The 15,410-nt window shown below is 45.8% G+C and overlaps 1 protein-coding gene across 4 annotated transcripts; it reads left to right on the forward strand.

The window, feature by feature from the left end:
* The first annotated feature begins 3,638 nt into the window (after window positions 1–3,638).
* Window positions 3,639–10,806, forward strand: Psma4 (proteasome subunit alpha 4). 4 transcript variants are annotated; one of them, XM_005393451.2, is made up of 9 exons: window positions 3,639–3,738; window positions 4,905–4,930; window positions 5,267–5,309; window positions 5,819–5,981; window positions 7,394–7,471; window positions 7,775–7,863; window positions 8,424–8,554; window positions 9,115–9,238; window positions 10,364–10,806. In XM_005393451.2, the coding sequence occupies exons 2-9, from the start codon at window positions 4,928–4,930 to the stop codon at window positions 10,516–10,518; spliced, it is 786 nt and encodes a 261-aa protein (XP_005393508.1). In that variant the 5' UTR covers window positions 3,639–3,738; window positions 4,905–4,927; the 3' UTR covers window positions 10,519–10,806. The 4 variants fall into 4 exon arrangements, with proteins under 4 accessions (XP_005393508.1, XP_005393509.1, XP_005393511.1 ...); XM_005393452.2 differs by having other exon boundaries at window positions 3,723–3,811; XM_005393454.2 differs by lacking the exon at window positions 3,639–3,738 and adding an exon at window positions 3,898–3,989.
* Window positions 10,807–15,410: the final 4,604 nt, after the last annotated feature.

Raw genomic sequence — 15,410 nt, forward strand, 5'->3', positions numbered from 1 at the left:
TTTTTTTTTTTTTTTTTGGTTACCAGGACTTGAACTTAGGACCTTGTGCCTGCCCAGCAGTTTTGTCCCGCTGTTATATCCCAGCCCCAGATTTCACTCCTGATTGCTGTTGTGGTTAACTCTAAACTCTCTTCCAAGTCTCGTGTGTATGGAAGGTGACTGAAACATGGGAGTGCTACAGCCATCAGTGGGTTCATTCATTACTTCAGTAGCAGACTGGGCTGGCAGCAGGTGGAGCCTGGTTGGAGGTGGTCACTGGGATGGCACTAGGGTGGGCATATCCTTGTCCTCAGCTCCTCCCTGCCCTCTCTGCTTCCTGGCTGCCAGGGGTTAACAGCTGTCTTCCACCAGGCCCTTCCACCATATTTCTGTCTTGCAGCCAGCCCACCATACACAGAGACTATGAGCCAACATAAATCTCTTTTCCTTTAAGTTGTGGGTGTTAGGTATTTTGTTCCAGTGACAGGAAGGTCACTAAGACAATTACTCATGTTAACATTGGTTCCTTTCATTGAATTCCTGAGATAAATATCTGACCATTACTTTAAGATCAATCTATCCTCCCTTCTTTCCTTCTTCTTCCTTGGTAGTACCATGGATTGAACCCAGGACCTTTGCACTGAGCTATATTCTCAGCACCCTGGCCCCCTTATTTTTTAATTTTGAGACAGCTTCTTGCTAAGTTGCCAAGGTGGGCTTGGACTTGCGATCTTCCTGCCTCTGCCTCCCGGTGTGCTGGGATTACAAATGTGCGCCCCCAGGCCTGGCTCTGTTTCAGTATTTAAGTACATGTTTCACTGAATTAATATTTTACTATTTGGAGTTTGTTCTAGCTGATCTTGAATCATCAGTTCCAGTTTCATAAATTCTTTGATGACGAGGATGGCTAATTTTAGGTGTCCACTTGACTGGGTTAAGGGCTACCCTGATAGTGGATAAAGCATTCCTTTGGGGTGTGCCTGGGAGGATTCTGAATCAGGGGACTGAGTAAGGAAGACTCCCCTCACCAATTCCATGGAAGGATGATCCAGTCTTTCTTCTGGAGTTGGGACATCTACCTTTTCATGCCTTTGGACATCAGAACTCCAGGTTCTTGCCCTTTGGACTCCAGGACCTACACCAGTGGCCCCCAGCCTCTCAGGCCTTGGTCTCAAGCCAAGTTACACCATCAGCTACCCCAGTTCTCGGGCCACTGGACTCACACTGAACTATGGCAGTGGCTTCCCTTGTTCTCCAGGTTGGATGTGGCAAATTATGGGACTTTTTCTTGGCCTCTGTAATCATATAGCTAATCCTCCTATAAATTAACATAATAAATTCCCTGTTATCATCTGTCCTATTGGTTTTGTTTCTTTGGAAACCCTAATACAGTGACATGAATCGAATATCGTATCAACTTCAGAACCAAGTACCATGACAGGCCCCTAGCATACCCTCTGTAAAGATCTGGTGAATGAACTGCAAAATGAAAACACTTCAAGTGCCAGGTTCTGGTCTTTTCCACCAATAAAGAGAAAACCAAATTTTAGATTTAAGAATCAATGCCAAATGTCTGGCAAAAACACTTGGCTCTTGTCTTTTTCTGCCAGATATTTATCTTCCAGATGACAATGAAGCTTTACTTTCTGGTCTTCTTATCCTTAGTTTCCTCAGCTGACATCCTTCATATTAGAGGCAGATAAGAATTCTGGTTAACAGGCATTGCTGTGTGACAGTTTAGCTAAACATTCAGTGATATAAACCTTCAATCATAAAGTTATCTCATGGTTTCTGTGGGTCATGAACACAGGCTTGAGGACATCTTATCTCTGCTCCACAATACCCCAGTGAGAAGACCTGAAGGCTGTAAGAGTTGATGCCTGAGAAAATTGATCACTGGGGACCACGATCATCTGAAGGAATCTGCCCTCATCTATGTGGCAGGTGATGCTAGAACCACATCTGAGGTGTGATCAAACATCTCTCCACATGGGCTATGTTTGCTCACAAAAATGAAGAGTCAATCCCAGCACTCGGGAGGCTGAGGCAGGAGGGTCATTGCGAGTTCGAGACCAGCCTGGGCTACGAAGAGAGCTCAAGGCCAGCCTGAACTGCATAGTGAGACCCTGCCTCAAACAGACCAAAAAAAAAAAAAAAAAGAAGGGTCATCCCAAGAGGACAAGACAGAAGTATATTACTTTTTATGGCCTATTCTCAGAAGTTGCATTATCACCTCTGGCTCACCCAGTTTCAGGGCAAGGTGACACAACCTCTTCGTGGGAAGGATCAGTGGCACACTGTAAGAACGTGACGGGTGGGAGAACTTGAGGCTTCATCAAGCTAACGGCACTTAATCTTGACTTCCCATTTCCAACAGGAAAAGAGTGTGGCATCAAAAGCACTCTGCAACTTGGCCTCTAATGCTTGTCCTCCTTTACTTCCTGTTATCTCTCCCACTCTTCTGTTCAGGTCACACTGAACGAGTCCAAGACCTAAACTTGTCAAACTAATTTTTCTACTCTTTTATCTCAATTGATCCCCTTTCTTTGACTTAAGGAATCCTACCTCTCACTTAAAACTCAGTGTCTGCTGACCTCTGAAGAATGAACTAAGGTGGGAAGGCATGGGCTTTCAGAGGTAGCTTAAATTAGGACATCCGAGGATGTTTCAGAACAGTCTAGGTGTGGCCCTGTGTCAGGTCACCTCTCTACTTGGGAAGGAGAAATGACAGGACAGACTTCAAAGTGCAACTCATTCCTAAGCTACTTCCTTGTCAAAGTCCAGATCGCAAAGCTCTGCACCCTACATGGAGAGGACAAACTCCTTGCCCAATGCTCTCAAATAACTACATTATTAACCCAGATCTAGTCAGCCCACTACGCCCCCACTAAACAAATACTACTTCACATAGGTGGATAAAAAATGTTGGAAAGATAGATACCAGACAGCACGGCATAGGTAAACTGCTGTCTGTTTAATGATGCAGGGTATTGCTTTAACTAGGTTGATGGGGTAAATCCTTTCTGAGGCAGAGGAGACCAAAGTGAAAGTTCTTCCAAAAGTGCCAACGTATCATGATTTGTTTTATACATGTAAAAAGGCATATACCAGCCAGGTGTGGTGGCGCACACCTGTAATCCCAGCACTCAGAAGGCTGAGGCAGGAGGATCATGGTGAGTTCGAGGGCAGTCTGGGCTACATAGTTGAAAGCCAGTCTGCACAGCACAGGAAGACCCTGTCTCAAAAGCACCAATACATAATACGCATATATCAGCCACAGAAGTGGAAGCCACACCTGAGAACAGAGACGCTGAGCAGAAAGTTTAGTCGGCCATGGCTGGGACCAGTTGGGTATCAGGGCTGGAAAGGCAGGCGATTTAGCTCGGTCCACACTGCTGTGCTAGGTCTACGCCCGTGGTGAAGTGAAAGTAAAAGAGCGCAGGGCGCAGGCGGAAATTGCTTGAAGCTCCTGGGCAGGGTCTCCCGGCTCTCCTCCGCCCTTCTATACCTCCGCATGCCCGGGAACAAGGTCTTCGCGGCGCGCTCCAACCCAAATCTCTCGTGTGCGCCGCCTGCCGGGCCTCCTACTCCCGGTCCCGCTTCCAGGGGACTTCCGGGTTCTCGCCGTTCCGCCCCCCGCAGCTCTGCGCATGCGCGGCGGCCATATGCGAAGCGCTCTTCAGGCAACGGTGTTGGTTCTCGCTTCTTGCGGAGGAAAGCGGTCGTTGTAGCGCTCGATTCTTCATTGTTTTCTCTCCGGTGAGCCTTGTCCACTCCGAGGACTCGCAGAAGCTTGGGCGCTGTCCCTTGGGCGGGGGTCGTGAACGTCAAGGTAACCGGTCGGGCTGCGGGACGATGACTGTGCACCCGCCTCCGCGGACTGGCCCCTGCCGGCCGCCGTTGCTCCCCTCCTGGGGCCTGAATGGAGGATCTAGCCGGGCCCACGCAGGACGGTGGCGAGCGCCGAGGGGTCGGGCCAGGGCCAAGGGGTCTGGGCGCCTCCGCTTCTGGTGACCAAGACGCGACCGGGATAGGCGGGGTGCTCAAAGTCGTGCTGTGGCGGCGTCGCGCGTGGAGATGCGGCTCGTAGTACTCATGCGCGGGTCCGACCCCCGCCCGCCTCCGCTCTGCGCCGCTGCGCTGCCCGCGACCCCCACCTGCCTGCGGGAGCCGAGCCGCGACCGGTTGCCCTGCCTCAGCCTCCCGCCTACCTTTGTGAACTGCCCTGTTCTGTGGCCCTTGCGCTCATAGTCCTGGTGGAGACCCCCTGACTGAGACCCCTACTTACGTTTCCAGTCCTGATTCTCTGAAGTATTTGGGAATATGGGCTTTGCACCCGGGTTTGTTTTTTCTGCTAAATCACATTGAATCGAGGCTGTTGTATTTTTCGGGAGTGGAAATGATACCCAGTGCTACTACCCCTATCCTCAAGTTCAGGGGACCACCCCCCCCATCAAATTTAAGTCAGTGGCTTCGGCCCATGGAGCCCTCCTGCTTTGGTATCCTTTGCTCATGCTTTACCACCTTCTGCAGTGCCCGTCTCTCCCTTCCTCTGTTCTTCCTTTTAGACCTGAGGGTTTTCATCTTGTTTCTGCCTCACCAGTCTCTAATTCAGTATCTCTATCGTTTTCTGAAAAAAATACTTTCATGATTTTCTCCACTTCTTTTCAGACCCCACTTTCACTGCCTGTTTCCACATTACTGTGTAACCTGTGTCCCTCATACGTGCCTGCCAGATTATAAGCTGGCAGGACAGGAGTGGGTTTATGTATCATGATGTTGCAGCATCTCGGTAATTGCCCAGCACTTAGTAGGTGCACAGTTAAGTGTTAGCTGAATGGAACGAGTGAAACAATTTTAAAATCAGGAAATGCATCTTAAATTGTGACTTTAATTTTAATGCTGATCCTTTTTTCTTTTTACAGAAATTTTCTAAAGTTCAGAAACCATGGTGAGTTAATCACACAGGCTGGTAAACTTGGCTGAGGAATAATACTGCTTTCACTCAGCCTCCAAACTTGCATGAGAAAATTGAATGGAAGGCCAGGGATATAGCTCAGCAGCACAAGCGCCTGCCTGGCAAGTCCTGAGTTGGATTCTGGGTGCCAAAAACAAAAACAAAACCCAGAAAATTGAATGGAAGGAGAGGGAGGTGGTGTGGTATCATCTTTATCAGATGCCTCCTACACACTGATCTTTGTGCACCATACATTGTGTTATTTGTGGGCTTGTGGGACTTGACTAATTTTCAGTGGGTAGGAATCACTTCTTTGTTTTGCCTTTGCAGTCTCGAAGATATGACTCCAGGACCACTATATTTTCTCCAGAAGGTAAAATAGAATTTGTTCGGTCTGCCCCAAGTAAAGATTTTGTTATCTGTTAGGCTTTAACCACTTAACAGTTTACCCCAAACTTTGGACAGCGTGATTGTTTATGTAGTGAGTATCCTGAGTGTCACTCAGGCAGGTGTTGAATGTTTTAAAGATTTACCATACCCAGAAAAATTATTTGAGTAAATTTGATAAAATTGTTGTTTTACCTTTCCTGTTACCTTAAAAAATTAAAAGATGAAATTTTTGGTCATTCGGTATTTAAGTAATTGTTCTGAGAAGTGGTTAAAAGAAAAAACATCAACAGATGTTTCTGCAGTTATTAAGTTCATTCTTTTTGTACTTGAAAGTAACTGTGGTCACTAGGTTGATGATGTCATGCCTCATAGAAGGGTCAGAGTGGCCCTGTTATTGGCAGCCTGCTAGTGTCCTTGTGGGTTCCTCTTGGACCAGTAGTATGTGAGCAACAAGGAGAGTCCTGGCTGCTTCTCACTGTTTGTGTTTTGTAGGTCGCTTATACCAAGTTGAATATGCCATGGAAGCCATTGGACATGCAGGCACCTGTTTGGGAATTTTAGCAAACGATGGAGTTTTGCTTGCAGCAGAGAGACGCAACATTCACAAGCTTCTTGATGAAGTCTTTTTCTCTGAAAAAATTTATAAACTCAATGAGTAAGTGATACCTTAGGGAGAGTTGTAACTAGTTTACTTTCTCACATAAGTGGTATCTGCTTGGTTGGAGAGGGTTCTTCTCGATGACATGGTAGATGTGAACAGTTTATTTTTACTTGTGAAAACTTGTGCTCTTACTCTGCTTGATACCTCCTTGAAGCCCAGAACCACCTGTACCTCTTTTTACTTTTGGAAGCATTTATAATGTCTAGCCACTTTTTTGGGCAGGGTTGGGGTGGGAGGTGTCTGGGAATGGAACCCAGGACCTCATATATCCTAGGCAAGATTCTATCACTAACCTGCATAGCCAGCCCTTATTGTGCCTCACTACCTTATTTATTTATGTACTTATTTTTTGGTGTATCTTACTCCTCTTAAGTGCAAAGCTGAAATACTGAGTGGAGAAAGCATTGTGTTGTATAATGCTAGCAGTATAGACTAAGTAGTCACACAGATCTGGGTTCAAATCCAGGCAGCTCACTGCGTAGCATTGCACCAATTTAACTCCTTAGGGCCTCAAGGTCTCTTAGAGTGATTGTTAAAGTCTAGTAAGGAAAAATAAAATAGCCGGGCTTGGTGGCACAGGCGTGTAATCCCAGCACTCAGGAGGCTGAGGCAGGAGGATCCTTGTAAGTTCAAGACCAGCCTGGGCTACAAAGTGAGCTCAAGTCCAGCCTGAACTGCATAGCGAGACCCTCTCTCAAAAACAAAAAAAGACAAAAAAAGAAAAAGAAGATAAACGCAATAAACTAAGCACAGTGACATGTAGCAGTCTTAAAAATATTATTTAGAGTAACTATTTAGGACTTTTGTTGAATATACTATTTATCAAAGTCAGGTCTCGTAGAGATCTTGGAATATTTTAGGCATAACCTATGAGATTTGTGCACACTTTAGGTGTGCAGAACTTTGTAGCTATTGGAGAGCCGGTTGTGCTAGTTAGAAACTTTGCTTCAGGGTTGGTTCTAGTGACTGCTGGTCATTGTAGGCTGAATCAGTCAGCTGAGGTAGTATTGTCCCACGCATAACCACTTTTGGGCCCCCTGTGCAGATGCAGGATCGGCTAGGCATAGAGGCAGGGTGTCTAGGCTGCAGTAGAGCAGGCAAGGCTCAGGGAATGGGCAAAGAAAAGGAAGAGCAGCCCTCATAGGAGACAGGTCCTGGACTTGCTAGGCATCTTGTGAGCTCCCCTGCTCTCATGGCCCCTCACTCACCTCCATGAGAGGTGAGGAGTTAAATGAGATCAAGTAAACATCTTCACAAAGATAAAACTACTGTAGCTTTTTTCTGAAGTGTGTAGCAGCTGTGAAGCAATTTTCGTGAGTTCCTCCTAATATATCCTGGTACTTCTTAATACTAGTCATGCCCATACACCTTCCTGCTTACCAATCAGTGTCTTTCTTCTCTTCAAGGGATATGGCTTGCAGCGTGGCAGGTATAACTTCTGATGCTAATGTTCTGACTAATGAACTGAGACTCATTGCACAAAGGTAAGAACATAAATAGCAAAACTGATGATACAGAAATTAGTTAGCTGTTTCTAAAGAGAGCTTGCTTTTGCAAATTTTAAAGTCACTAAAGGCCTATTTATTGACTGTTTCAAGTTTTTTTTAGTTAAAAGTATAAAATCCTACAATAATAGTGTTAGGATATTGACATTACCTTCTCTCCTTTGAATAGAATGACAATTCTGTTGGTTTCATGGCATAGATTTCTTTTTAGAGTCTGTACATTTTCCTTAGAGTTTGTGTGTTTTAAAGAAAATCTTAACTGTATTAATCTCTTTATCCTAGGTATTTATTACAATATCAGGAGCCAATTCCTTGTGAGCAGTTGGTTACAGCCCTGTGTGATATCAAACAGGCGTATACACAGTTTGGAGGTACTGAGTTTTTTGGAAATTTTTTTTGAAAAATTGAAAACATTTTGTGAATAGTAACCTTTTAAGACAGTAAAAAAAAAAAAAATGAAGTGTTCACTTCGGCAGCACATATACTAAAATTAGAATGATACAGAGAAGATTAGCATGGCCCCTGCCCATGACATGAAAATTTGTAAAGTATTCCATATTTTTTAAAAAAAAAATGAAAGTCAACTCTTTGTAATACCTGCTTCCTGAAGGAACCACTTTCGCCAAGTAGATTATCATATGCCATAGTTATAGGATATTGAAAGGCAAAGTGACATTTTCAAATCTGGAAATAAATTCTCTTTACATAATAATGAAATTCAGCACTGGTCCTCGGTGTCCTCATTTCCTCTCCTGGCCGTGTCCAAATCCTAGAAGCAGAAATGCAATCTGCGATAGAGCTTATCTGCAGTGGCCAGAGCACAAAGCAGTTTATGAATGTTTAGCTTCCCAGGAAGGGGTTTAGCTTGGGTAACTATGGTGATACCAAAGTGAGATTGTTGACATGTTTGCCTTCTTTTCTTTTGTTAAAGGAAAGCGTCCCTTTGGTGTTTCATTGCTGTACATTGGCTGGGATAAACACTATGGCTTTCAACTCTACCAGAGTGACCCCAGTGGAAATTATGGGGGCTGGAAAGCCACGTGCATTGGAAATAACAGTGCTGTGAGTATTCTGTAGTGCTGTAAATGCTACCAGAGGTCTCATAACGCCCATAAAGTTGAAATAATGATGAGTAAGCAGTGTCTTAAGACAGCTGCAGCAACCTCTATGTGGTATGAAAATAACCATGATTTCTGTTGCTGACAGAGTTGCAGGTACTGCTGATGCACCAGTGTTTTTCTACATTTGTAATTAAATACAAGTTTTCAATTAGAAATTGTGAAAATAAAGATGCAATTTTTTTTTCTTCATGTCTTATTTCAGGGATGTGAATTCTAGGCTGGATCCTTTAGGGGCTGTGGACCCAGGTTAGGGACTCCCTTTGTAGACCAGTAGCATCCATCTTCTCACCCTACCTAGTGACCTCCCTCTTTGCCAGCAGAATTGTTCTTACCGGTCGTAATGCCAGTAAAGCTTCAGGGGTTGTTCTAGACCAGTGATGGCAAACCTTCAAGAGCTTTCAATGATAACAAACAACCAACATGCGTGCCGTAGGTTCACCACCACTGTTCTAGACTAATCCATATTCCTAAATGCAAAGGCTTGTTACTTCTGTTTTGTAGGCAGCGGTGTCAATGTTGAAACAGGACTACAAAGAAGGAGAAATGACTCTGAAGTCGGCGCTCGCCTTAGCTATCAAAGTGCTGAACAAGACCATGGACGTTAGTAAGCTCTCTGCTGAGAAAGGTGACTCTTGTCCCCTCGTCATCTGATTGGGCAGCTGTAGTGTTGGGTCTTGAATATATTGTCCTAGTTCATGGATGTAGCAGCCTCAGAGTTAGGTGACTTTGTACTGGGTCCTAAATATGGATGCTGGGTTTCATAAGGTTAAGTGGCTTGACCAAGACCAGCACTGCTTTGTGGTCACAGTCCCACACTTCTTGGCCCTCACCTTGAGTGTTCTTAGCACTCAGAAGTCCAGTGTGCCCCTTTAGGTAACAGCAAGACCTCATTAGTAATATCGATGGTTCTGTCTATGACACAGTGTGTGTTTGATTATGTATTGCTGCTTAGATCTGATGTGTTTTATCTGGGTCAGAATATTTGCATGTTTGTACCCTGTCCTGTTTTTCTGGATCTATTAATCTCTTACTTTAAACTCACGTTAGCAATTTCAAATACTTTAATCAACTTAGGTTGTATGGCTATATAAAATAACACTTCTAAATGAGGTTTTTTAAAACTTGTGGTTAATTAACATATTAGTTTGATGTGGGATAACTTAGCACCTAGCATTGTTTAGAAAATACCACTTACTTACAGATTGCTCCCTAATTTCAGGGAAGCCCTTCTACCTAATTTCAGGGAAGCCCTTCTACTAATTTCAGGGAAGCCCTCCTCAGAAAATTCTTCCCTTTTTGTGTATCAGTGTGCCTTTCTTAGCCAGAGCCATGGAAGTTGCTTTTCATGAAGCCATTTTTTTTAAGCCATTATTTTTTAAAAAGTCCCTAAACAAAGCATCATTACTGGCTGAGTGTTCAGGGCATCCGGCAAGGAGAGTATAGGTCCTGTGATCGGCACAACTAACTGCAAGCCAGCATGAGCTGTGCTGATTGCACTTGTCCCAAGGAAATGGCAGATGGTTGCTGAGAAAGTTGGGGTGGGTGAGGAGGAAGTAGTGAGGGCAGAAGTGGTATTCAGTGTGAGAGCAGTTTCTTTGGTCCCATAAAAGTACCTGTGAATCCTCTTAAGCTTAAAACGTGGGAAAGTAGTGAAGTAAAGCTCAAGCACTGTGAGGAGAATACGCCCTGGTGCACATGGAGTTTGCTCACTGAGTCCACCTGCCTCTAACACAATTGCATTTGTTTTCAGTGGAAATCGCCACCTTAACCAGAGAGAATGGGAAGACGGTGATCAGAGTTCTCAAGCAGAAGGAAGTAGAACAGTTGATCAAAAAACATGAGGAAGAAGAAGCTAAAGCTGAGCGTGAAAAGAAAGAAAAAGAGCAGAAAGAAAAGGACAAATAGGAGATGGAATCCAGGATTTTGTAACTTGAGTGAGGCATTCAGCATAGACATCGTCCTATTCTTCTGAGTCCAAGAAGGCTTTTTTTAAAAAAAAAAAAAAAAAAACAACTTTCACAGTGGAGAAATAAGACATGACCTAGTGAATTGGGTCCTTGTCTGTTCTGTCCAGTTGAATACTTTATTGTAATGATGATGATGATCACTCTTCATGGACATCTTAAATCTCACACAGACCCCAGTTTTTGGAATAAAATTTGGAAAGAATGGAAGGAAATAGTAAAGGAAAAAGTTCTCGGTAGCAGTAATTGATAGATGGCAGGATTGATATTTACTACCTCCTTTCATGAGTTATGTGTACTGTGACTTACGTTCCTCACACAGTGGGTGTGGTGCTCAGGCTGGCAAGGACCCATGCTGTAACGTGTCCCTGTCCAGGCATTGGCCGTAGAACTAACAGGAGGGCTGAGCGGTCAGTCAGAATTTGTGTGTGTGTGTGCGTGTGTGCGTGTGTGAACTGTCTGTTGCTGTGGCAGAATGCCTGGCAAGGAGAAAAGGTGTATTTTGACTCAGTTTCAGGAGGTTCAATTCTTGATCACTGGCTCCATTACTTATAGACCTGTGACAAGGCAGGAACCCCAGTAGTAGGTGTGGTAGAGGAAAGCTGCTCACCTCAGGGCAGCCTGGAACCCAAGAGGAAGAAAGGCAGGAGCTAGGGACAAGATGTTATCCCTAAGGACATAGGCGTGTGACCCAGTCCCTTCAAGTAGACACCCCATCCCCAGCTTTCCATGACCCTTTCAGGACTGCGATCTAGTAAGGGTTAACCTGTGGATTAAGTTAGAGCCAGCCCGACCCAGGAACCTTCCTGAAGCCCCTCTTGGGAGCACAGGAGACTGGGGACAGGTAGATGGACCAGGAAAGCGTGTGAGGAAGGAATGTGGAGGCTCTGCAGCTAGGACCGAGGCTGCCCAGTTAGCAGCTGAGCTCCACCGCCAAAAGAAAAGCGGAACTGAAATGCGAACAGCTGTGGGAGCTCCACTGTCAGGCTGTGCCCAGCCGTGTACTCCAGTCTTGTACCTCACAGAAGTGATCCAGGCTCAGCCATGTACTGTGTGGTCCATGGACCTGCTAGGAATCAAGGGGTGGGGCAGAGCTGAGTGACTTGTGCACACACTGAAGATTGAGAGCACGCTGTGCATATTCGCATCACCTGGGGAGCTTTAAAACCCCTGCCAGGAAAAATCCACATCAGCTCCACCTGTGAGGTGGGACTCGGGTGATTGCACTGCAGCGGGATGGGAACCAGAACAGGAGTTTCACCTAGTGCCCGTCTCAGCTGTCGTGCAGCAAGCAGATATGGAGCTCAAGTGTGCTTGCAATTCTCCATGTGGGCTGTGTACCCAAGCCCTTGTGACTGCTTTTTGGGAAACATAAATAGGACAGCTGGCACTCATTATTTCTGGTAGTTGTGTTCTAGTCACTACTGGGACTAGGGGTGTGGAGCAGAGGCCAGAGCTGGGTCCCTCGCACCACCAAACAAGCTAGGGCAAGCGCTATGTGAGTAGGTAAGGAGCCGTCACACTGGGAGAAGCCCTGGGCTGGGATCCTGCAGTCCTCGGTCACGTCATTGTCGTCAGCTTATATCTACTTCGTGTGTTTTTACTTCACATGGCTTAGGCTCACTAACAGCCCTTGCCAACAGAAGTGTGCCTGGGAACTTTCTCTGCAAGCCCCATCACAGACCGTGTGCTTGGGAACACTAAACAGTACCTCAGCTGTACTTGATCACTTTATGCTGTGAAGTCACCAGGAAAAAGAATGAGAAAAACGTGTCACAAGCCAGACGCTATCCCCTGCATTTACAGTTTGAGAGCAGAAAACAAGGCAAAGTGTGGCCTTGTTACACTTCAGCTAGGATGGTATTTCTTGGGCTACTCAAAAACTCACCCACCTGTGCACGTCAGCAAATGACCAAAAGTACTGCCATCATCAGATGGAGTCCAAGGAGGTCCCTGAGAGGAGATAGGGACCTCAGTTTGGCCCACGTAAATTCTTGACTAACATCATAGGAGACTTTTAGGATGCAGTGGAGTGAGGCATTAGGAGAACGAGAAAGCAAGGGGAAGGGGCGAGGCCCCCAGTGTGTGTACGGAGGGGCTCATACTGGTGCAGATCTTCAGGCCGCTGGTCCCTGCTGGACAAGGCCAGGTTCCACAGTGCCTGAGCTGGCCAGGGTGCTTTCATTATCTCAGAGGAAGTTTCACGGCCTGGGGCCGATGTAGTATCCAGGAGAGGAGTGTTCCTGCTTGGGAGGGGGTGGCCTCACTTCCAACATGGGGTCCTTGTTCCCACTTGGGGGAGGTGATCTCATCATGGGGGGCTGCTGGCTCTTGTTTCTCCTGGAATCTGAGGTGGCTGTTGGCTTGGAGACTCCTGGGCATTGCTCCAGAGGGGTCTGGAACTGGACATTGTAAAAACTGACAATTGGGTGTCCCAGCAAGCCCTGGTTGTTGCTTGGTTGCTCTTATCATGGAGTCCTCAATATTGAGTGCGGATGAGACAGACTAGGTAAGTGTAGGGCTAGTAAACCTTGTCATACAGACACTCCTAGCATGGCTAGCATGCCTACAGCTAGAGCCAACCAGGGATCCAACCCAGTTTCAAGGTTGTAAGGATGCAAAAAATTCAGTTTCCTGTGTCCTCCTTATCTCTGTTTCTTCTACCTCACTGCAAGTATTGATAAGGGATTACAAGGACATTTCTGTGAGTTCCCAAACATACAATCTGCTAACGAGGATTGGTTATACATCTTAAAATGAACTTCCTTCAATCTTGTCACCCCGAAGTACGGTAGATGGACAGCAACTTGGTAAATCCAACCACCTACCACGGAAATGTTATGGAACCCAGTACCGAACCGAATGGAACACGCTCTGCACCAAGGAGTTGGAAGGTGACCAACTTTATTATGCCGGCAGGCTGATGGGGGATCGCTCCCAAAGCATCAGCCCAGAGCTGGCTTTGGGCTTAGTTTATATAGGTTTTGCAAGCGGGAAATGCAAAAGCTTAAAAGCGTGGTGAATTTTTATTGGGTAGCATCAGTTATACTTCCTTGTTGAGCAGAAAGTCCTTGAAACAAGTAAGCAAAAGGCAAGTACAGGCTGTGCAGCTAGGTGCGGTCAAACTGAGCTGGGTCAGGTTATCCCTGGTTTAGTCAGTCAAAGCTGAGTGAGTCTAACATGAAATATGTGGTGGGCTATACAGTCTTTATTTTGTTCTAATATGGTGTCAGACTACTAGCTGATTTTTAAATTTTAAAAATTTCTACTACAGAGGGAGCAGGGGTGATCTAGTCCAGGGCACCGCAGCCTCCCTGTCACGTAGACTCTTACAGCAGCCCCGCAGCAGGCCTCCTGCTTCCCCTTCCTGCCCTATGTGCAGTTAACACAACAGCCAGAGGGATCCTTTTAAAATACAGTGTGTGCTGCTGCTTTGCCCCAGCACCTTCCAAGGCTTCCTGTCTTCTCAATTAGCATCAAGTTCTTTGCATTGGTCGTGAGGCCCTGCTGTGTCTCCACCAGGTCTCTCTTCCTCGCTCGCATGCATCCGAAAGTGCCTCTGGTGGTCTTGGCCTGCAGGCTTTATCCTCACACAGCCTGTGCCCTCGCCAGCTCTGCTGCCTCGGGTGCCCTATGCTGGGTGTCTGTGCTGCCCACTCTCACGTCTCCTTTGGCCTCAGTGTCTGCCTCTATAACGGAGTCGTCTGTTTCCTACATCCCTTTCCCTGCTGCACTTTCCCTGTAGCACTCATCACCAGCTGGTGCGTCTATCTGTCTCCCTCAGTGGAGCAAGTTTCACAGGAGGGACTTGGTGTGTCCCAGTGCCTAGAACAGAAACTGAGGCACATTAGGCAACAAATGTTGATGACAGCCTCTCCATGTGCTAGAGTGAAATCCTAAAAACCCCTTTTCCAGCCAGGTTTTTAAATTCTGACCCTCCCTCAGAACCCTAAAGTTAGGACACTGTCCGGAAGGCCATAGTGGTGAAGAGCACCTCTTCCACAGTGGCGGCGAACCTGTGGCCTGCGTGCTGTAGGGGGCATGCAGAGCCCTCTCTGTTAGTACGTGAGCCAAGTGTAGTTTTTTTTCTAAACTGAAAGCTCAGTATTCAGGTTTAATTGTAGTGTTGGCCCTTTGTGATAAATAAGTGGGTTTTGGGTTGCAGTTTGGGCACTCATCTCTAAAAGGTTCACTGTTGGGGCTGGGGATTTAGCTCAGCGGCACAGCGCCTGCCTGGCAAGCGCAAGGTCGTGAGTCCAATTCCCGGTACCAGAGAAAAACCAAAAAAAATTAAAAATTAAAAAATAAAAGGTTCACTGTCACTGGCCTAGACATTTCACCACCACATTGGGAGTGAGTCTTCAGAACTTGCTGCTAACAAGACAATTTTCAACATAGTCACTTGTGCTAATTCACACTGGGGATGAAAGCAAAAGGGTTGGTGCAGAGAGGCCACCCTAAAACTGTGGGGTTTATTTCCTGCTTTACAGCTGAAACCTACAGGTAGAGCTCAGTGTGAAGACCCCTTACACTCAATCCCTGGTACCATAACAGATAGACAGACAGACGGAACCAGCAAGAGCTAGATTTTACATCTTGAGTCAATCTTTAAAATCAAAATCTTGAGTTGATTTCATTTTGGACAGCTTCAAATCATATTTTTCAAATTAAAGTATATGAGAAAAATTCTATATTCTTGTGTATAATTTTATTTCTGGTGTTTTTCCTCAAGGCTCCAGAGTTTCTACAGTCTAGCACGTTGAAAATTCCAGGAAAGGATGTGTTTTAGCAGGGCAAAAATACTCTACACTTTGAAAAAAGAAAAGAAAAAGC

This window comes from Chinchilla lanigera, unplaced genomic scaffold (assembly GCF_000276665.1).
Source record: "Chinchilla lanigera isolate Chin_1 unplaced genomic scaffold, ChiLan1.0 scaffold00049, whole genome shotgun sequence".
Taxonomy (NCBI): Eukaryota; Metazoa; Chordata; class Mammalia; order Rodentia; family Chinchillidae; genus Chinchilla; species Chinchilla lanigera.